General features: G+C 35.0%; 1 protein-coding gene across 2 annotated transcripts in view; it reads left to right on the top strand.

The window, feature by feature from the left end:
* Window positions 1–22024, top strand: part of SPOCK3 (SPARC (osteonectin), cwcv and kazal like domains proteoglycan 3) — a 163745-nt gene extending 141721 nt beyond the window's left edge. For both annotated transcript variants that reach the window (XM_053976232.1, XM_053976233.1), the window contains exons 7-11: window positions 5024–5143; window positions 11254–11475; window positions 17957–18019; window positions 19169–19306; window positions 20316–22024. In XM_053976232.1, the coding sequence (XP_053832207.1) occupies window positions 5024–5143; window positions 11254–11475; window positions 17957–18019; window positions 19169–19306; window positions 20316–20488 (716 nt within the window). In that variant the 3' untranslated portion in view covers window positions 20489–22024. The remainder of the gene's footprint in view (window positions 1–5023; window positions 5144–11253; window positions 11476–17956; window positions 18020–19168; window positions 19307–20315) is intronic.
* The last annotated feature ends 813 nt before the right edge of the window (window positions 22025–22837 follow it).

Below are 22837 nucleotides of genomic sequence, written 5' to 3'. Positions count from 1 at the left end.
AATTGAATATACAGAGATATTTGAAAATTATCTTGGCATATAGCATATTACAGTGGAACATCTCTTTGCTATCTTTTGCTGTCTGTGTTCATAACTCTGCAATTTACAGATTAATAACATTGTTTTCATCCTCAGAAGTTAATAGTTTGGAATAACAGACCATGATGCGAAATGATAGCCAACACTAACGGTTAGCAGCAGTTAGCAAAGGAAGCCATATACATTGACTGTCCTTCAGAAGATAAATTTGCAAATTCCACAATAGGTCTGTGAGAGACTTCTGAGAGAATCAGTATTGTCTTACTTAATTGCAATGTCTTTGTAGGTCCACATATTTTAAGATAAAGACAGTAACTTGGCGCATAAATTGTGTATGTTGTGGTTACTACTATTTTTCCTGCACTCAGAAATTATTATTATATTTAAATGTGAAGTCTTTAAAAACTGTGAGGACACAAAAAGATCAGATTTATTTTATGAAAATGTAATTTATTGAAATCATTTTGCATTTTATGAAGCATTAATCATGTGCAGAATGTCTGTATGGAACATTAATTTGAGGCAGTAAGAATAAGCAGCTGCAGTTCCCTGATATGGTATCTGCAGCATTTGTATTAATTATCTCATAACATAGACTAACCAAAGTAGCAAATTCATTATGTTTAGTTAAACAGTAAGGAAATCAGAATGCTTTTATTTGTTAATTTCAAGGTATTATCTTCTTAAAATCACAGGCCCTAGAGGTAACAGATGGCTGATAAATATCAGCTTATAGAAATATAAATATATGCATGAAATTTTTTCAGTTTAGAGCCTTTTTTTAAAAAAACAAACCAGTTCTAATGGTACATCCAGGATGGTAAAAAGATGACTGAAATGTCTGTCCCATCCTTTAGTTACAGGTTTGGAGGGATTTTTGTCCTTCTGCCAAATTTATTGGGTTTTTCTAGCACATTTCTTTTTGCCGTATGTTACTCTTCCCATTTGTGACAGATGATGCGGAGCTAGAAGTGCTGCTCTATATTTCAGGAATTGTAAGTCACTTGCATACAATTCTTAGGCATTCAGAGTTAGCCACATGGGTACTAGCCCATATTCTGGAGCCAGGAATTTTCAGTCGGAGTAATCAGTTCCTCAGGGCTAAATTCACAAGCCTCTGCAGAATGGCAGCCTTGCAGAGTACTGTCACTGAGTAGTTACATGTGCTATAATGTTCCAGCTTACTGTAGTAGATAATGTCTTCAAAGGCAGCACTGAGATCTGATGGCAGTTTCAGGGTTACTGTATTTTCAGAAGAACATTTAAATGCCTATGCTGGAACAGATGCTCAACATTTTCTGTGCAGCCATGTGATGATATATGACTGGTAGGTAATGCTGTCAAAGGGCATTGGGCTACATGAGCATCAGCTGTGGACAGCTCCTAATAATCCTGCTCACAGCTGATTCAGAATTGCTGCTCTAACCAGCTTTCTGGGTGTCTAGCAATCCTGGACAGATGGGTGCAATCCTCAAGTTACAGCATGAGGAAATACTCTTGTACTTTTCAGGGAAAACAGTAGAGCTACAAAACAGTTGATAGTAGTTCCTTTCAAAGAGGGGTTGTCTCTCAAGCACTGAGGAGCCCTCACATGAATTGTCTGATGGTCACAGGACATGAATGACTTGACACTGCCCTGAGCAGCCTGATGTAATTAGACCTACTTTTAGCAGAGAGTAAGACTGAACTACTTCTGGAGGTCCCTTTTAACAAATATTATTGACCAATATATTGTTCTTTGATTGCAATGCTTTTGTAAGTCATATGCAGTGATTCTAATATGTTGAAAAAGTTTGAATAGCAAGAAGTCTTGCTTCAGCACACTGACTGATCAGTTGCCCATCTCACATGGGGTAATTACTAGTTGACTCTAAAACATGGTTGATGTGTACCCTGTTCTTCAAGTTTTCTATATACTCTCTTTATATTTACTTCCTGGTTATTGTATACATGAATTTATGAGTATAGTTATGCCAAATTGAATGAGATTGTGTGTGCTGAGGAAGATCATCTGCATCATTTGTGGTGTGTTTCTCATTTCTTTTTTTTTTCCTAAATCATTCTTTTGATCCTTCACTTAGCAAAAGCTACTCTTTGATATAACAGTATTGCAGTGTGCTTATTATGTCCATTCAATACTTACTAAGCTAGAGATAATTTTTTTCTGTGTCTGTGTTTACATAAAAAAGAAGCACTGTTAAAATAACTTACTTTCTCTTATGTCAAGAAGCTAAGACTGGTTTAAATTTGTTAGGGATTTCAGTACATTGTGCTAGTGCTAAAACACGTTCTTCATGTCTTTACAGCTTTCAGTAACGCTATTTTTACTTCATTAATTAGCTTGAGTGTAAAGGCACTTAAAGAACTCAGGCTGATACAGCATTTTCAAATATTTTACTTCCAATCTGTAAAGTATATTCAAATGCCAACAAAAATCATAACATTTACTGTATGTGAAAACAGATTGAATAGTTGGTTCCACCTAACATTTAAATAATATTTATCATATAGTTATATCTGGATTAAGTACCTATAAATTCTCTGATGCCTTCATTTTTTTGCATAGCCATAGCTGCTAATTTTAGAAGACAGTCTTATTGCTTGAAATGACAGTAGACTCCAGTAACCGTTGAGCTAGTGACTTTGCATTACCTTGTACTAATTCCCTTAATGGCTACTAAAATTGATTGTAATAGCAGGATTGCTTTGCATTGGCATTATACAAAAACAGAAGTACTTCTTGGCAGGTTCCTCAGTGGATTCATGTGATTTAATATGCATTTTTTGATTACTGTCTAACCTTCTACAACCTTTACTGTCTGTCTTTCAGCATTAAAGATTCATCTCCCAGTCTATCAGGTTAAATAATAGTCTGAATAGATCTGAATTACCTCATCTTGACCTATTTTAAATCAGTACAGACAAATTTGTACAATAATTTCACTACTCTGTATCTTTACAAGCTCATCACCGGGATGAAAAGTTTCTAAACAGTTTTTAGTATGTATTAACTAATTAATATAATTTTTCATCATGTTTCAATGGCAAGTAGCATTCTGGTGAATGGATTTTCAGGTCGACCATCTCTGTTACAGATCAGGAAGTTGAACATAAATATGTTCTCTCATTCCTGAGAGTCTTGGCCTTGGCCAGCAGTGGGTCTGTCCTGGAGTGGGCTGATATCGGCTCTGCTGGACATGGAGGAAGCTTCTGGCAGCTTCTCACAGAAGCCACCCCTGTAGCCTCCTGCTACCAAAACCTGCCCATACAAACCCAATATACAGCTGTAATGGAAGGAGAAATTAGAGGAGCAGAGTGTCCCAAGTTAACAGCTGATTCTTTGTGCTGACCTGTCAGCTGATTGCAAGAGTTGATACAGGACGTGTCATTATAGCAAACATAGAAATCCCACATATTTGAATTAAGATACGTAGTCTTGGATCAGGAGACCATTTTCTTCTGGTTGTTGTATACATTTTTTAGTACACATGCCTATTTATCATTATTTTTTCCCCCAGTTCCCTGTAAATTATCAGAAATGAAATAGTTCTGTTACACAATAGAAAAGCACAAATACAACACTTATAAAAATGTCAGTCCGTAACATATGCAAATGTATGTATGGATGAATTCTACTTTAGTCTTTCATGGATAGAATCAAAGTATCAAGAGGGACTTCAGTAAAGAATAAATAATCCCTTGCTTAGATGCATGCAGTTGTACAGGCATTGATAGTTGTTGACATAATGACATGTTTCTATCTTATTCCAAAAGACAAATAGGTGTTTCACAGTGTTGTTTAATTTAATGAACTGCTAAAAAAGCTATATCACTAAATGTGTTGGATTGCTACAAAATAAAGGAGAAGTAAGCAAACTGGAGCTTTATTTTCAAGGGTGTCACTGTGAAGCTCTGCCAACTTAGGTACAAGCTTTCAGGTTGTAGCTTATTCAGTTACTGGTAGACCTGGAAAATGGTCCCGATTTGGAAATTATAGCTATTGAGGATGGCAGTGGAAGATATTTTGTTACCTGAGCAGGAATACATTTGGTGTCTTTTCTGCGCTTGTCATCTTCCAGATACTGCTATTTCTTTTGTCTTAGCTTTTCCCAAACAAATGGGAAGATGGAGTTCTGGGAGGGATATCTACTTGCTTCAAGCATCCTCTTTCTTTGTCTTCTCAGTGAATAAGCCTCTTGAATGCACATCTCTCTCTGATACCTACTTCTGTTGGCTTCTGTACAAACTGCCAGTACTTTACAGCACTTCAGCCAGTCTTCTGCTAATCTGCTGCTCTTGGCACTACAGATGCTCTCTTTGGTCTGGTGTGCTTTTTCTGCCTTTGCTATTTCTGGTCAAAGAACACATCCATTCCATCACCAAGTGGCTGTACAGTTGCCTGTTTGCCATTATGTGTTCACAGGTTTGGCTTGTGAAACTCCATTCCAAGTATTCCAAACTTCCAGCACATTATTGAAACACTTTTGCTGCCAATGCTATTCCCCCTTTTCATGCCTCAGCATAGGAAGGCAGGTTGGGTGTTCATGATTATCTGCCTAAATTTCACCTCTGACCTCTTCTGGTAGAGCTTGGATTAGTATTACCTTAATGAACATGGAAATGAAAAGACAAAAGACTGTCATGGGTGTCTCAGCCTCATCTGCAGTAAGGTGTGAAAATACCTGTGCTACAACTGTGTATAGTAGTTTGCAAAGAAAGTTTTGTATTCCTTGGCATCTGTAATTTTATAATTCCTTTATACTGCAGGTATTTATTTCTCACAACCTCTATTCGGTTCTGAAGGCATACCTAAGCAATGCAGCTGAATTAAATAAATTTAAAAAGCTGTGGAACATATCTGTTCATATTATCATATGGGGTTTGGGTTTTGTGGGGGTTGGGGGATTTTTTTTAGCATAATTTGAAAAGTTCTATTTAGCACCCTGGAGAAAAACATTAAACAACTCTGCATTTTGCTTTTCAGTGTGCAGTGACCTGGAATTCAGGGAAGTTGCAAACAGATTGAGAGACTGGTTTAAGGCACTTCATGAAAGTGGAATTCAGAATAAGAAGACTAGGATGGTTCAAAGGCCTGAAAGAAGTAGTAAGTGATTTCTGCTTGTCTTATTTGATGTTTTCTTTGGTCCTTTTCTGTTCTTTTGTTCTTCCATTGCTAAGACCTGCCTTATTCTTGTGTGCTTTAAATAGGCATGTGTACAAAACTATAACTTTGGGCTTTTCTGGAGTTGGTTTCCTATTTATGGCTTAGTACTAATACAAAATGTTCACTTCAGACTTTCAATATCATTTGGGACAACAGCTATCACTCACAATGCTTTAATTTGTGAATGCCATCAAATTAAAAAAAATGAAATAAAGGAGCTTAAATTATGTGTGACCCATCTTTGCTAGTTGATGTCAGTGTATGTACTGGTACCAAAAAACAGATGGAAAAGAAGCTTGTAAGTAAAAAGGAATTTTTAAGGTTTTACTTGAAACTGGAAAAGACTCAGGAGTACTGATGAAGTGGAAACAGTAGGGGCATAATTTGTCTTTAACCCCCTCAAATATTTAAATAGATTTTTTTTTTTGCTGTGGAAAGTAGTTACATTTTAAAATAAAATAGTCAAATGGTTTCTTTAGAAGGGCAGTTGAAGTGTGCATAGTAGTTCCAAAAGTAAAGCCCTGCTGAGAGGGGAGTCAAACTGGATTTTGTAAGCCATAAAACTCCAGCTTTCGTTAATAAGAAGGGCAAACTATGAATTCTTCCAGAGTATGTTTCACAGAACTTGGCCACCACTGGCTTCTTACCTTACTTATTTTATTTTTAGCTTTTTAAATATTTGAGATTTTTTTAGCTTTTGTTTGTTTCAGTTTGTCGCATTACTTTTTCTTTCTTTTTTTTTTCCAAGAAATCCATTAATTTCACTTAATTGGAAATGCCATTTCATTGTATGATTTTTTTTCATGCTAAGAAAATGTGAATAATTCTGTGAAACAGAATGAATTAAAGATAGCTCTGTCTTATCTGGGAATACTTTTCTTAACATTGAGAAAAATTGTTTCTGAGGTATGGTGGTAATACAGTAGTGCCACTTTTTATTGATAATGAAAAAAATGACATTTATACCTGTATATTTCCAATTTACATTCTGGTTGGTGCCCATAACTGGCATGTGATCTGCTTCTCATGCAGTAGTGAAAACAATAGAAATACAAATTTTGCAGCCCTTAAGTAAGAATTTACTATATAGTTGAAAAAAAAATGTATCTAATTATGTAGGTTAGTGCATTGCTCTGCTGAAGGTAAACTGCAGAGATATTGTGTAGGGTCCTGTTTCTTGCTGAATGCTTACTTTGAAATTTGGGCAAGGAAAAAGGACGCAACTGTAGAGCTGTGAAGTATTATGTCCTGCATAAATAACAAGTCAGTGTTTCAAGAAATTTGATTCCATGTAATGCAAAAAAGTCAAGTTCATAATTAATACTTTGAATACAGTGAGATGTAGTGCAAACACAAAGTCCTCAAAGAGTGAGATTTTTCTCTTAGCTTTTTCCCGGGTGGTTTAGATAAGACCTACAATCTCTACTTGAAACAGGCATTTGTACCATGATGTGTATGTGGATATAGTACAGTCATATTTATTATGTCGATAGTTTGTTTGCAAATTTTTACTTTATAGTAGCAATCAAAGACTATATTTAGATTTAAGATCCAAGATTTTAATATGTGAGGCTAAAAATCAAGAATCTTATGGATCTTTTGACACTCAGTTTTGGAAGCCTTCAAAGTCATAAAGTTCTCTCCTTTGGCATTGTACAGAATCTGCACATATTTTAGGAGGAACATGAAATCTAAGGCACAATTTAGATTGCATACTATTCTATTATTTTTTTAAGACATAGAACCAAGAGTTGATTTTTTTAAGACATAGAACCAAGAGTTTATTTGGATGGCTAAGAATAGTTTTTGCAAGGTTCTTTTTCATCAACAGGTAGAAGATTACAATATCTGTGGAAAATTGTGTTTTCTGTATATTACTGACTTTAAGTTACATGTCGACATCATGCTGTCATAAATGTTTGACTTAGATTTTTATCATGGTACCATTATTTGGAATGTTGTACTAAGTATTAGCTTATTACTGGTTCTAAATTTGATCAAAGTTCGGTGATAGGTTTTGGAATGGTTATTTTCTTTTTGCTAAAATAAAAAAAATCATGTTTTACAAAATGGTTACATGAGAGACATTCAGTTTGTCCTATATTTGCATCTTTTTCTTTTCAAAAAAGAGGTATTCAGCAAATACCTACATTGTTTCCCATTTGAACAATAACTGTTCAGTGGATCATGTTTCAGTACTGTGGTCAGTTACTTGAATTGGGTATAGCTAATTGTGAAAAAATACTGGGTTTAGCTATTAAACATGCTATTTGTGCAGTATTTACTCGATTTTATAAATAGCCAATATTTATATATAATAATTTGACAGGCTCCTGCAGGAAGGCAGTCCATCTATAGACAGGAAGCAATTGAATGAGTATTTGTTCAGTAGTAGGTTTTTTTGTTGGTTTGTTTCTAGATTTAGGGATGTACAATTTTTTTTAAAACTGGTTTCATTGGTGCTGTATGTTTTTCCTGTAATGTAAATTTCTGTACTTCAAAATTTCTCATTTAAGACAGCAAAATACATACAGTGTTTCATGAAAATGAACGTCTGTTGTTTAGAAGAAAATATTGTGTCATTATGTCCCTGTAAACACATAAAGAAACATGAAATATGATAACCATTTAACATGGTAATGTCCTTTCTAATACCATTTAAAAATTCCTAAAACTTCTTGAAGAGCAAAATTCTCAAGTAATATCCCTCCATGCCTGTTTCCAAAGTCATAGGAGGTCCAAGACATCAGGTCTGTTGATATCTAAGTATATCAGGACATCCAGCCATATTGATACCTTAGTATACCAGGGCTGTCCAGTCCCTATTTTGGAGATGCCTGAAAGCTACAGCTACAAATCAAACTTGCAAAGAAATTCTTATCATGTATAATAACTTTACACTTAGCACATGAGACTTGGTCATCTGTGCAGAATAACAGCTGCAAGAGAAAGCCACCTGAATGCAACTTCCCATTTCAGAGTCCAATCTAACAGATCCCTGGAGCTGTTCATTATCCTTGGGGAGTTAAAAATTTGTTTTGTCACCCTTCTCCCCTAGGCTTTACTGTATTCTTATCATAAAGTTCCTTCCTCACTGAAAAACCATGCTGCATTCAAAGAAGCAATTTGTGGCATCCTCTCTGGTTGTCTCTTTCTATTTAGGTTTTTTTCATATTTCAGTCACTGGTGGCACTTAGAACAGGATATATTAAAAGACTTGAGCACAGTCCTTCTGACCAAAGGAAGGACTTCTGACCAGCTGTAGTGGAAGTTTATAATGCCTTGATGGTGCTTTTTGGAGTTTCTCCAGCTATTAAATAATCCACTTTGTTCCCTACAATCATTAATATACCTAACCAAACCAAACCATAGTGTTCTGCCACGACTGTCAGTATGCTGTTAACAAGTTAAAAGTGTCAGGTGCCTACATGGCTGTGCTTTTACAAGAGTAAGGTAATTTTGTCTTACTGACACTTTTTTCCAAAGCAGAATGTAATCGAGAGTAGGCTATTTCAAAAAATAATAGGGTATTATTTCCAAAATCTCTTTTGGGTCCAGATGTGGTCAAATATAATATATCTAAAAGTATCAATAATATAGATGCTATAGATGCTACATGCACACTTCAATCTTTTCCTCAGGCCATTTAGGGTCTAAACAGATGACACAAGGGGGTAAAGCATGTTTGACCCCCATACTACAATAACACCACCATTATTTTTCACTTGTGGATCAGAACATGCAGAGTTAAAAAATCAAGTGACATTTAATATACCTGTTTAAAGTCTATTTATTCTATTTCTATAGTAATTTTGTGTGATAGAACACAAAATTAATGCATCATATGCAGAGCACAAGCAATACCATAGTCCCACAGGTATTTTTTCTAACAGGCAGTCTGTTTCTGAAGAATACTTGTGCACCTTGTCCTGTTAGAAGATGAAAAGCCAGAGGCCAAAGGTAATAAATAGAGAATCTTCTTATGACTTGGAAATAATATCATGATTTGAAGTCTAATACACTAATAATTTTGAAAATAACCTAAAAAAATCAAGAAGTCTGAAAGAACATTACTTATAAGTGGCTTTTCTGTAACTAGCATAGGAAGATATTATTACACTAAAATTAACAAATCTCTGTACAAAATTTTGGGAGGGAAAGACTAATTTTGTAAAGAAAAGTAAATAAAATAAGCAACTTCAGATTTTAGCTTGAAGATTTTAATTTCATTCTGACTATCCTAAATTCCTTACTGATGAAGAGACAAGCTGATATTATCCAGTGATAAATTATATTTCCCTGATCTTCACTGCTGAAGCATATTTGAAAACCCTGAGGTGCAGACAGAACTCATGAGAACAATATGGTTTTCCTTGCTCCTAGGGTAAGGAAAGAACACCCAGAGCTGGAAAGACTTGTGGTTTTAAACAGTATTTTTTATATCTTCAAAGCACTGATGGCTTGAGAATTTGTCTAATTCCTGAGATTATTTCAGAAAATGTTCCATAAAGCTGAACTGCATAGTTGAACAGGCTGACAACCTGAACCATAGTTCTAGCTTGCTAGAAAGGAAAGGTTCTTCCAATGAATTTCTGCATGTGTCAGGTTAGCTCATGCAAAGGCATCTTCAGTGCAAGAGTCTGGAAGAAATCCAGCATAGAATTCATTCTGAACAGGAATTTTAATGAATCCATCTCTACTTAAAATTAAGTCTCTAAATGAACCACATCAGTGTTGCTGACTGAAAATTGGTTTTGACTCAATCTTTTGTACAGAATTATCCTTATACACAATAAAATATGTGGGTCTTTATTACTTTGTTTTATTTTCAGTTATCTGCTTTACTCCAACAGTTACTCCTGTTAATAAAATGGCAAATAACAAATTTCATCTGATCCATCAATCTATTAGGAAACTGATAGTTTCTAGGAATAGGATTCATGTTGCTTCCCCCTCCCCACATTTCTATATAAAATTCTTTAGAACACTTTCTGGAAGAGACTTCATAATGCAAACTTTCACAGGAACATTGCAGTTGTACTTTATTTCTTTCTTTTATACCTTTTGTTGTGACATGAGAGTCAGTGTTCCTAGGTTTATCAAAATACCTTTAGTACCTTCCCCATGTTCCCCAGGGCCAGGAGTTGGCCTTCGGTGATTCTTATGGGTCCCTTCCAACTCAGGATATTCTGGGATTCTGTATCCTGCCCTAACCTGGGCTCTGCTCGTGTCTGTGTAACCACAGTGAGCAGGAATGTATTACAACTTGAGACGGGACAGAGAGTGTTAAGCCTTGAATCTGTCTCCTGGCTTTTGTGGAGCCAGATGAGGCTCACCAAGATCACCACTTTTGTAATCAAGTACAAAAGCATTCACCTCTACTTAGTCCCCTTTATTTTAGTCTTTCCTGCTCTGCTCTGTCCTGATTGCATTAGGAAGGGAAACCTTTTCCCAGCTTGTGCACGGTAGGTCTCAGCTGTTCACTGAAGGTTTTCTACTAACCACAATATTACAGAAATCCATTACAAAAGAAAACCTTCTTGCGATGCAGCTTGCACACTGAACAGGTAAAATGCATGGTCTAGATGTCAGCCAGGAGTCATACAAGCACGGACTCGTACAAGTTACCTGGAATTTATTCTCTTCTTAGTTCTGTAAACTTTGCAAACCACTTAAGCTTTATTCTCCTGGTTTGTAATACCACTTAAATTCCTCATCAGTATTTTTTTCCAGGAAATCATAATCTATCATTTATTACTGTACATAATGTGTGTGCTATATATATAACATCTGACATAAAAACTCATATTTATAAATGTTCTGAGGCTGAATGTTGGATTGATTTTTTTAGCAGATTAATTTAGTCACTTTAAAAGTAAATCTGACATATAATTTCTATGTACATTTCAATAGCATATACTGTTTATTTATGTTATTTGTGCACCACCAGAGCTATTTCCATGATGCAGCATTCTTTTGTGGTGGCTGGGATCAGAGCTGCTCCAGCTTTCCTCCTAGATAATTTTTATTGTTTTTGTTTTGTCTCTTAGGATTTGATACCAGCATTTTGCCAATTTGCAAAGACTCCCTCGGCTGGATGTTTAATAGGCTTGATACGAACTATGACCTGTTGTTGGACCAGTCAGAACTTGGAAGCATTTACCTTGACAAGAACGAGCCATGCACCAGGGCATTCTTCAATTCTTGTGACACATACAAAGACAGTTTGATATCTAACAATGAGTGGTGCTACTGCTTCCAAAGACAGCAAGGTAAAAGATGAGATCAACCTGCATATGTATATGACTGACCTTTTTGTTGGGCTTTATCTTTTTTTTTAACATATTAAGAAGATTACAGTGAACTACAAGCTCTTAAATTCTGTGCAGTGAATTTGTGTTAAGGTTTGTGACATATGGTGAATACCTAAAATGAAGTAAAAAAAAAAAAAACCCCAAACAAACAAAAAAGCCAAACGACTCAAGCTGAATGGAAAGGCTTGCTAGAAATTCAAGGACTAAATAAAGTGCAACACTGCCACTAATGCTTTTACTGCTATATTGTTCCTCATGCCAAAATTTAGTATGTATGTAGAGGGAAAGAGATGAAAATAAAGAACAAAATTACTTAAATTATTTCTTTCCCAGTCTACTTTGCCTACATTATAAAGTAAAATTTTTATTGCTAATGTAGGGTATCTTAATGTTTAGTGAGCCTAATAAAATAGCTGAATGAACATTATGGATAAAGCTATTTCCAGTCATTTAGACCTAAAGCCAGTTGGTTTTTATTGCCTAGTTGAATTTCTTGTTAATGTTCTGATATGATTTTGGTTAGACAAATAAACACAATCTATAGGCATTATTTTCCTGAGCAATATATAACAGTCTTAGACATAGGTGAGACATCACGTAAATTATATAATCAAGCTAGTCGTAAAATATTGAGGAATTCACTGACTGAATATTGTCTACAGTTGGTCAGAATAACCCCTGCATTTTCCTTACTAACATGAGGGAGTTTTTCTAAAGGATAAACAGCAACTAGGGTTCAAATTTCTACTTCCAATAGAAGAGATAAAACTGATTTGGTGGAAAGTTTGCTAAGCTAATTCAGCCTTTTTGAAAGTTTTAGTATCAGTTTTTAATTCTCACTTGTACCCTTTATCTCATGATAAATTCACATTAGCATTCAACATTTATGGTTTCATTCTGATTTCTGTGGAAATAGAGGTTTTTATCATGCTACATCTGCCAGTTGTAAATCTAAGTAAAAATAAAGCTGTACTTCTGTAGATAAATACTAAATAGCAGATATCTTGTCTTTGGTAACTTTCTTGTTAAAAAGTTAACATTTAAACTTTCAAAACACCTTGTTTGTTTTATAGTAGAACAATAACTTGTGAGATTTTTTTTATAAGCGTGTATGTACTGTACCAACACTAGCAAATTAAAAATAACCCATCCCAGAAGTAATGTAGCTCTTAAAGAACATAACATTTTGGTCATTTGTCTATAAAATAAAAATTTAAAAAAAAAAAACCCAGCACAATAATTTCAGCTTAATATAAAAGTACCTTTAGTCTTTGGAGGGCAGTATAATTCTTTCCTGTTGCCAGAGGAAGTATAGAAAATTACATGTGGCCTACTATGGTCCAAGTTTTTTCTACCAATTTCATATAATGGTATAACCAGGGCGTATTAAGAAAATCATTCTACAGATCAGTTTCAAGTAGTTTTGCATTTTCTTATCTAATAAACACATTTTGTGCATAATATTTGCTCAGTGTACTGTTAGAAACTGAGGATGGTATTGTAAAAACTGATCTAAATATGGAATTTTATTAATGGTACTCCAACAGATCCATCTTTCAGTGACACTGATTCTTCACATTGTAGAACCCAACATTATCAAGCTTTTCTTCCCCTTTTTACCAATTTCCTCACTGTCTTGATAATGGTGTTGAGATAAGGTGCTGATTTCAAACAGATTAGATAGTCTTTGTTACCACAGTGTGTTAAAGATGTCTCCTAAACATTGTATATGAAGTGAAATCTGAGTTTCAGCAACCCTTCCACTTTAAACATGCCTGTCATCCTTTGAAATTAACGCTGTCAGCAAAGTCTGTATTCTCCATTTTGTGTTGTAAGGAGAAAAAAATCTTGTAGTCTTCTTTTGTCATGTCTTATTACTAGCTGTTGCACAACTGTCTGAGCCCTACTTGCCTAGTGTATTAGTGACCCATTGAATTCTCTGTAATTGGCATCATTATGCTGAACCATGGAATATGTTCATGTCTGGTTATGTTTTACTTGATGGAATGGTCTAAATAAGGCTTTTAACTAAGCCTTTGCTATTAATATCAAGGAGATGGAAAAGCTGAGAAATTCAGCAGCTTCTTTCTGATGTTTATTAAAATAAGTTGATACTAACAGAATGCTTCAAGCCATGTAGCAGTTCTCTGTATTCACTGAGCTTAGTGCTTTCTGGGCAGATCAGTGGTTTTACAGTACTGTTCATGATTAATGTTGTTCTAACGGGAATACAAAATTTAGTCAACCATATGTATCATACTGGGATAGCAATTTCATTGTACGTTTTAAAAGTACATAGTGTTAGCTTGAATCATTACCCAAGAAGCCCTCATGGTCTTTGATCTTAGTTTTACCATGCAAGACTGTCAGCGTTAGACAAGTACTTGAAACTTTTCCTCATTCTTTCTTTCTGCTTGATTGCACTACACTAGACCTATTACTGAACACTGAACTTCTAGTCAATATAGGCAACTTTTTCATGAATCCTGAAGTCAGGTCTTTCTTGTGGAGAAGATGATCTTCCTGTAGTTGTCTTGCCTTGACTAATGGTTAAATGCTTAGGTACAGTCCAGTGATGCTTATTGCATTTTTTCTTGCCCTTACTCTGCCTTAAATGTAGTTTAGTATTTCTGAGGTATATCTAAGGCATTAAAATGCATTTCTAAAATGCATCAAAATCTGCACTGTGCCAGTGCTCTTTGCAAGTCTTTCTGTACACTTTGGTCACTACAGCTCTCTAGTTTCAACAATCCATGCAAGTGTTTCGGCACCCATTTTCAAAACTTACTTCCTTAGTTGTTCAATGCTAACATGACACTTCAGTGCTTACCGAAATGCTGAGGCCTTTGCAATGTTGGCCTTTTTATAGGCTGAATTTTTTTCTTCCAATAGTTGATTACTGTAGCCTTGTTTTGTTGCATCACTGACTCAGAGTAGGAGAGTAGCCAATTTTGCTGAGAGTATTAATGCTTAGCAGCAAAGTATTTCTTTACTACAGGCCTCTATATGGATCTATTAGTCCAGCACTTCTCTAGATGTGTTTTCATAGAGGCTCTTCTGTCTGTCATACCTGGAAGACATCTTCATCACTTTTAAAACAGTCTCTCTTTTAGAAGAATGGTAATTATAATGATTTGTGTTTGCCAGTCTTAAGATTGCAACGACTTCAAATATATTTATAGAGAGTTACAAATGAAGATGTAATATGCTTTTATCAAGATAAATGATGATTGTAAATGAGATCCCTGGCAGACTTCTTGAACTGTAGTATTGATGTTTCAGATCCCTGAAGTACAAACCTTGGATGTCCAGCAATTAGAATGCTTGATGCCAAGTACAGGCAAGATGTCACTGCAGCCTTATCTGCAGTGGACCATATTCCAGAACTTAGGGGCTCTGCCAAATATTATCTACTTGATTGGTGAAAAATCACTGTTTTGTTCTTGAGTAAGAAGGAGAATCTCTGAAAGTTGGAGGCTCACTGTGTGAGTAATAGCTCCTTGAGACCTATCTGTTAAAAATAATTGTCAAACCCTACCAGTTTGACTCCAGCTGAACTGTTAATGGGCTATTTTGGTAAATCAAAGCTTAATTGTGCTAGTCTTGAAGCACTTCTTGACATGACTGGATATTGGTGTCCCAAGGGCCGGCGTTAATAGCATTGGATACTCTGTTGTTCACCAGTACTTTGAGCACTGACAAACTGTGAATGGCTGGTGTTGTGTGGTTCATGATTCACTCCTAGCTATGCACTGATTGTCCAGAAGGACAATTCCTACCACATCTGTGAAAGTACATTAAGGATGAAGATGATTAGATACCTTATTTGTATTCAGATTTTCAGACAGACAGTCAGATTCATTGCTATTTCAAGAGAAACTACAACCGTGATTTTTGTGAAGGATGTTTTTTTTCTCCTTGGCTCAAGACTGCCATAAGTTGTCCAGTGACTGCTTTTCTAATAAAAATAATTCCAGAAATCTAAAAAAAAAGCTTTACAAACTTAGGAACTAACCTACAAATAAAGAGGGAGGCATTATGATTTGGGAAGAGAGGAAAAAGAATGTGCTGTGAGCCAAAAGGAATTGGTTGAACTTCTAGCCTGCCATTCTTTTTGACAGTTTTAAGCACCAGAGTGATTTAGTATTGTTAAAAGTGTTTGCTGCTTTTGCCTTGAGAAGCAAAGCTTAAGTGTGAGTCTTGAAGACCTAACTTCTGAAAAAAAGAGTGTTTTGGGTAAGTAACTACCTCCTGTTGCCTTGTTACCTCTTGGTTAGTGGTGCTCCTTTTTGTAATTATGCCACCAAAGATTTATAGCTATAAAAGAAGATTTTTTTTTTTCCTTTAGGTGTCATCTGTAATTTTTGCATTTTCACACGTTAGTGCCCTTGTGTGCATATCTATGTTTCTAACTTAGGATTATTTTTCATGGGAAAAAAATGCATGTATTCTTCCTATTTGACTAGTTCTTCTTCGTTGGCATATTTCCCATCTCTTTTGTAGGAGAGGAGAAAATAGAATAGAATAGAAACGTTCTGTGACATTACCCAACCATTAACCTAACCCTGCCAAATCCACCCCATTCCTAGATCCTTATAACCTGTGATATTTTTGTGATAAATTACTGTCATTTATGAAATTAATGGTAGTAGAAAATACCTTTAATTTAAGAAATAATCAATCCTCAGAATGTTGTAGCATTAAGAGCTTAAATCATCAAATTTTGGGAAAGACAGAATCCCTAGTTTTGAAAGGTAATGAAACAGTGAGCATGATCATCCTCAAAGTATTTCTTACAACAAAAAATTTAAACTTTGTGTAGCCTCAAAAATACTCAAAGACTGAATTATTGAAATCCAGTTCTCACCCAGTGATGTCAAATCTCAATGATTTTTGAAGAGCACACAGAGAAATTGGTTCATCATCTGGAAAGACAACTCCTGAAAATTTCTTCTGGCATTAAGACTCCTGTTGACAGTATTTTGAAAGTGGAGCCTAGCCTTAAGGGCTTCACTCTAAAAAAAAATCATTATAGATTTAGTGTGAAAAGCCAGGCCCACCAGAGCTGAGGCCACTGGAAACATTTATAAGCTTCTTTAAATGTATATGCATATGTACATGTGTAAATGTTATCTAAAATGTAAAACCAAGAGAAATTAACAGCCTGCTGCCAGTAAGGGATTATTATTGTATACTACTTTTTATTTACTCTCTTAGATCATACCAAAGGCCTGTTGGAATAACTAGGCTGTGCCAGCCAAGAGGCTCGGTGTTCACCAGAACTATACTTTTGATCCCCATTTCATCTAGGCCTTTGTCACCAGAGTGCCCTGTGTAGTGACTGAGTTCTGGTCTTAACGGGTGTTCTGCATCAATGGGCTGGGCCAGTCTTACTCATCTTTAAACCAGCTCAGAACACATTTTTCTATTTGCATGGAGAAAAAGGGACCCTTGAGTTAAGTATGTGGCAAAGATGTATTATAAATGATCAGAGTCTGCTAAAATGGAAAATGCATTTAATATTCATGGAATGTAAGATTTTGTCTGGGAGCGGTGCAAGCTAAAGATACCTGTGAGCAAACTGAGTAATTCTGTTGCTGGTTCAGAATGAGAAGTGCCCTAGTGCTAATAATGGTCTGATGTGGTATGCAGTGCCAGTGTTCAGAGATTAATTAATGCTTTGTTGTCTTTGATTCTTTCACTTACTGAACAGTGATGTAAACACATTCACATCTTATTTTCTTCCCATTCATGGCGCATACTGCTACTTTCTTTTATGGACAGTAAAAAATTAAATTATTCAGAAGTATTCAGAAACTGTAGCTGAATAATGGAAAACTGAATTTTAATACATATTCTGTTTCTTAGAACCATTTAAAGTTTGGTCTCCGTTTTTAAGTTAGTTTGCTGCACATGGGCCTTCATACCTATGGGATCCAGCCTTAAATTGTTGCCAGAGAATCACTGAATCTTGCAGACTTCAGTGAAGAAAAAGGTCTTATTTTCTTAATGTGGTATGTGAAATACAAAGCTGGAACATGAATTCTAAAAAGGACAGAAGGGAGGAAATTAAAAGATCTGTCCTGTTTTTAGCTAATACATGAGGCAAGCTTCACAGTTGCACAGATTTTCATAGACCAGTAAAGTAGGGTGTGATAGAGTTACTATTTTGGTCTGGCATTCCTCGGTCCTCCAGACTAGTGACTAGATGCTCACTTGGAGATGAGTTAACTATGCGTGGTTCTGCACAAATCCATGGTGGTGTGCAGATGCATAATTCTTAAGCTGTAGCAAGGTAATTCTTTTATTTCAGATGTGTGTGTTTCATAAGATCAGTAGCTAGAGTGACCTTACAATATAGCAAACTGTGAAAATGTAGTCATGTGCTTTCTGTCCTAGATACTGTGTAACCTGTTTAACATTTTTTATGTTGTTTTAGACCCACCTTGCCAGACAGAACTCAGTAACATTCAGAAGCAGCAAGGAGGAAAGAAGCTCCTAGGTGAGCCATAGATCATTCTTTTGAAGGTTTTATTACTTACATAAATAACCCTAGTTAAACAGCAACACAAAATCAATATTAATCCAATGAAGATAGACCACAGTAAATCTCAGCAGCAAAATTTATGAAATTTTTGAAAGCTATTAAACTTGGTTTTATTACATTACCTACCAAAAGCTCTTAGATCTGTTTTATTACCCTGATAGAAGGTACATTTTTACAGTACAGAGGGGACAGCATAAGGTACTCCTATAGTATTTCTGCTGATCCTTTAACTGTAATATTCTGTAAGTAATTTAAATCTTTGTTGTGAATCAGTTTATATTGGATGAATATTTCTGAAGTGTAAAGTCTTCATTTACCAGTAGCCACTGTGTGAAAGCTGTGCAAAATAAAAGGCTTGGCCCGAAGCAGTCAAAACTGTATTTCTCATAAGGATGGTTTCTAACAAGAACAATCTCTTCAAATGCTTTCATATGAATATTGTGTTCATTGTGATCTCCACTTGGTCCAAGTGATAAACAGTGGATTATTCAGCTGTAGGCAAGTCACTGCCTCACAAAATAAGCCCCTCTTGTACATATAAATGTATATTTTTTACATTTTTTTTGTGATGTGTTCTGCTGCATTTGTCTTCTGTGGTGGAATAATTAAATATTACTATGTGTTGGTTTGTAAAATACATACTAAACACAAATAACTCATTGTAGTAGATAGTTTGTTAGTCAGGAAGCCCTTACTATTCAGACTTGTTTGTATTCCATAGATGATAGAACTTCCCATTCAAGAGCAGGTCCTACATTTGGGCCTTTTCACCAGAATAGAGTGAAAATCTGGACTGAGATATTCAGAGAGTAAGGAATATGTATCACAGGATCAACAAAAAATTTAAAGGAAGATCACTCACTTTATGTCTTGAAATCAGTCGAAGACTGATATGTGATATTTTCCCTCCTACATTTGATCCATTCAGTCACTTTGAGTCAACTGAATTTAGTACTGCTAAAGCAGTCAGTGTAAAGTCTGAAATGATGAAACAGGAAAAGGCAGATGCTTTCTGCTATAATTGTGACATTGGCCATGACATGGACTTTAATATACTTATTCAACATATATATCTATATGTATCTACATCAATCTATCTTGCAGGGCAGTACATCCCCTTCTGTGATGAGGACGGGTATTACAAACCAAGTCAGTGCCATGGAAGCCTAGGGCAGTGCTGGTGCGTGGACAGATACGGCAATGAGGTGTCAGGATCCAGAACAAATGGCGCAGCGGAATGCGGTAAGTTAAGAACCTTCTGTGGTGCTTGGTCTAGGCGTGTTATTCCCTTTGATTGCCAGCCAGGTTAAATTTCTTGAGTAAGAAGTGTGGGACCCAACTACATGGATTTTGATACAAAACCCAAAAAATTATAATTTGTTATTGTTATTGCATTGTTTTTTGGAACTCCTGTTACTGTGTCAACTATTAATAGACCCCTTTACACGTGCTTGGCATAGTGTATATAAACCCAGGAAAAATTAATTTTCTAGAGCAGCATTAGATAAGTCCCAGAATGTTTCATGAAATTCCTTTGGGTAATCAGCATGCAAGTGAATTTGATTTGACATTTTTTTCAGTTTATATTTGAGGGAATTGCCAGAAGTTTTTAGCACACTAAATCTTCCCTTATTTTTCCCTTCCCTACAGCATTGTGCAGCTTCTTCCAAGAATTCCCATGTCACCTTTATTTGATGTCCCAGATATAAAAGATGAAAAAAAAAAGTATTTTTCCTCCTTCTTTTAAAAAAAAGTCATTTGTGACTCCTTTTCACTTCTCCAACAAAAGAACATAGCCTGAAGCAGAGAGTAAATTGTACACAGTATTTGAGGTACAAGCTCAGGCCTATTGTCCATCTGATTCAGGATCATTTTTAGATAAATGGACAGTTTGGTATAGTCCAAAATGATATGTAAGAAGTGAACAATAGTCAGGGTATATTATCAGTAGTCTTTATGACCATCCAGAAGTTGGACTTAAATTTTTTTAATTGTTCCTAGCACTCACTATAGTTCTGCAAATTCATAAAATCTGTCTCCTTTTGTTAACACTGAGAAATTAATTCAATATTGAGGTGGATTTTTTATGACAAAAGAATCTGCATATTATTTCAATTTTGGTTTTATGTAACACTCTGTAGTTGTCCTGAAAGTAAATATTCTGGTGTGCCTTTTGTATGATTATGTAAAATATACTATAAATGTATAGTGTATCTTGTGAGTCTGTTCTATAACTATCATACCTTTTTAGCTATCGATTTAGAGACTTCAGGTGATTTTGCCTCTGGTGATTTCCATGAGTGGACAGACGATGAAGAAGATGAAGATGAAATAATGAACGATGAAGATGAAATTGAAGATGATGATGAAGATGAAGGGGATGATGATGATGATGATGACGATGATCATGATGGATATATTTGATAATATTAAGAGGTCCCTATGTTGTACCTTTCTAGATTTCACATGATGATATTTCATAAAATCCCTTTGCTCTCCAAGATCAAAAGGGTTCTAACAAATATGTATATTTTGTATGATTATTTCAAACATCGCAGCTGGAGTCATAGACTTTTTTGTTTAAATAAGAATAATTATATCATGTGCTTTTGAGTTTTTAAATTCTGTTGCGCTGAAGAAAACACATTGGAATTCTAGCCTGAAGGAAAAAATGTTATGTGCTACTAAAAATATATATATGTGCAAAACACACTAGAAAGCCAACCAGTCTCTTCAAAATTCTGCTGAAAAAACATTTGCCCTTACCTGGGACCATGCATGCCCTCTTCAGAATGCATACTGTGACTTAACTTTGGTTCCGTCTGTGTTTTAGGCCCTGCAACTGTCCATTTAATGAATCAGAAATGTATTGCAGTAGAAAAACATTGATGCACAAGTAGCATCTCAACCAGCTTTTAATTAACCAGAGGTATTGAGAAAAATCAGGAGGGAAGCCTGTAGCAAAGTCCTCCTTTGCATTTGTAGTTATGTTTGTTATTAGGAAATGGCTAGATTATTGAAAGGATTTTTCAAAAGCAGGAGCATGGACAAGCACCTGTTCTGTAATTCTAAAATTTTCTTGTCCTTCCTTTTTTTTGGTTTCATGTCAAGGTCATAAAAGCTTTATCATTATTTACTTAATCATTGCTTCACCCTTTGTGGTTTCTCTGTATTTCTCTCTAATCAGACTAGCGTAAAATATTTACATTGGGAAAAAGATTTGCTTAAAGTTTATTACCTTTATACATTACTGTATTTCAGAGTATTGTCACTTGCCCCAAGGTAGTTTTTAATAAATGTATAATGATGCTTTTTATTTTCTTATTTTGGGAAATAGTTTTGCTGTTTATCTTAATTCATGTTGTTTTCTGTTACTAGTGCAGAAACTTATAGAACGTATTGTAAAGGTGCCTTGCAAAATAGAACTAGAGAGGTTTTAGCATGCATACCAGTATAGGATGTTAGGCAATAGCTAAGCACACCCAATTACCAAATTAATACCAGTATAGGTACTGCTGCTGGAATGAAGAACATGGATTATTTTAATTTTTTTTCCTATTATTATGTAATTACCATGTGGTCTAGATTATACTTATTGTGTAGAGTAGCACTTAAGATTTGACTGTAGAGAAAATTACTTTAATCGCTGTATTTATGTTAGCATGTTAATTAATTGTGTAGATATTTTGGGACTCCACCATCTTCATTCATATCCTGTTTCTTTCTGCCCACAATAAAATTGACATGACCTGTATAATGTATTACTGCAGGTTGTATAATTTAAAAATGAGTCACTGATTTCCCATCATTAATAAAAGGAAAATCAGATTCTTATTTGAATTAATTTCTACATGGTAAATACTAAATCTAATGTTTATCTTATGTAATATTGAAAAGTATAATGCATTTTCTTTTTTACTGTTTCTGTATAGTTTGCAAAATAAAAACTCTTGTAACCAACCCTTGGCCAGTATAGCCCATCATTTTGACTTTTTATGTAGTCTGAAATTTAGAATCAGGAAGCATTCATGTTTCAGATGCATTTTACTTATTAAAATATGTATTTATTTGAATAAAGACATGAATGTTTTATTTCCATTTAAAATATTTGAATAAGGCTTAGGGAGCTTCTGATTTTCTGTAATTTCCCTGATTTTTCTATAGCTTTGTTTTTACTTTTATGACATTGTCTTCATTACATAGTAAAGAAAGAGAGACTTCTTTTAAGCTTGGTCATAATTTGTGAGGCATAGTTGTGTTATTTTCTTTAAAAAAGATAGTTAAGAGTGTACCATTCTGATAGTGGGATTTTGTCAGAAAACAGTTTCTTATGACTGAAATTCACTGATATATAAACTGATTTTAAATAAAGAAGCTAACGAAAACGTGTTGTCATTATTGGCTTATACAGGAAGTATGGTTGCGGGAAATTTTTTGCATGTGACAAGTGGTTATTACATGACAAACTGAAAATGCATTTCATTAAAACTTGTAATACTTGAAGAATGAAAGAAAATTCATTATGTGTTTTGCCTAAGAGATTACAATATGAAGACCTTTCTGAAAACAACTGTCATGCAGAAAACAACTGTCATGCAGAAGAGCCTGAAAGAAGTTTTTATTCTTTCTTCCCTGAAAATTCCCCACTGAACTGAAAGAGGAGGAGTAGTTCCTGAGTATTTTAGTCCCTGAGTATTAAAGCTACTTAGCATAAATTCAGAAGTCAAGATAGTTAAATTCAATAAAGAACAGTAATAGTGGGGAATATGGATA

The sequence above is a fragment of the Vidua macroura genome, chromosome 4, assembly GCF_024509145.1.
Source record: "Vidua macroura isolate BioBank_ID:100142 chromosome 4, ASM2450914v1, whole genome shotgun sequence".
In the NCBI taxonomy this organism is placed as follows: Eukaryota; Metazoa; Chordata; class Aves; order Passeriformes; family Viduidae; genus Vidua; species Vidua macroura.
Note: the sequence above shows the minus strand (reverse complement) of the source record. Positions and strands in the feature narration are given on the sequence as shown.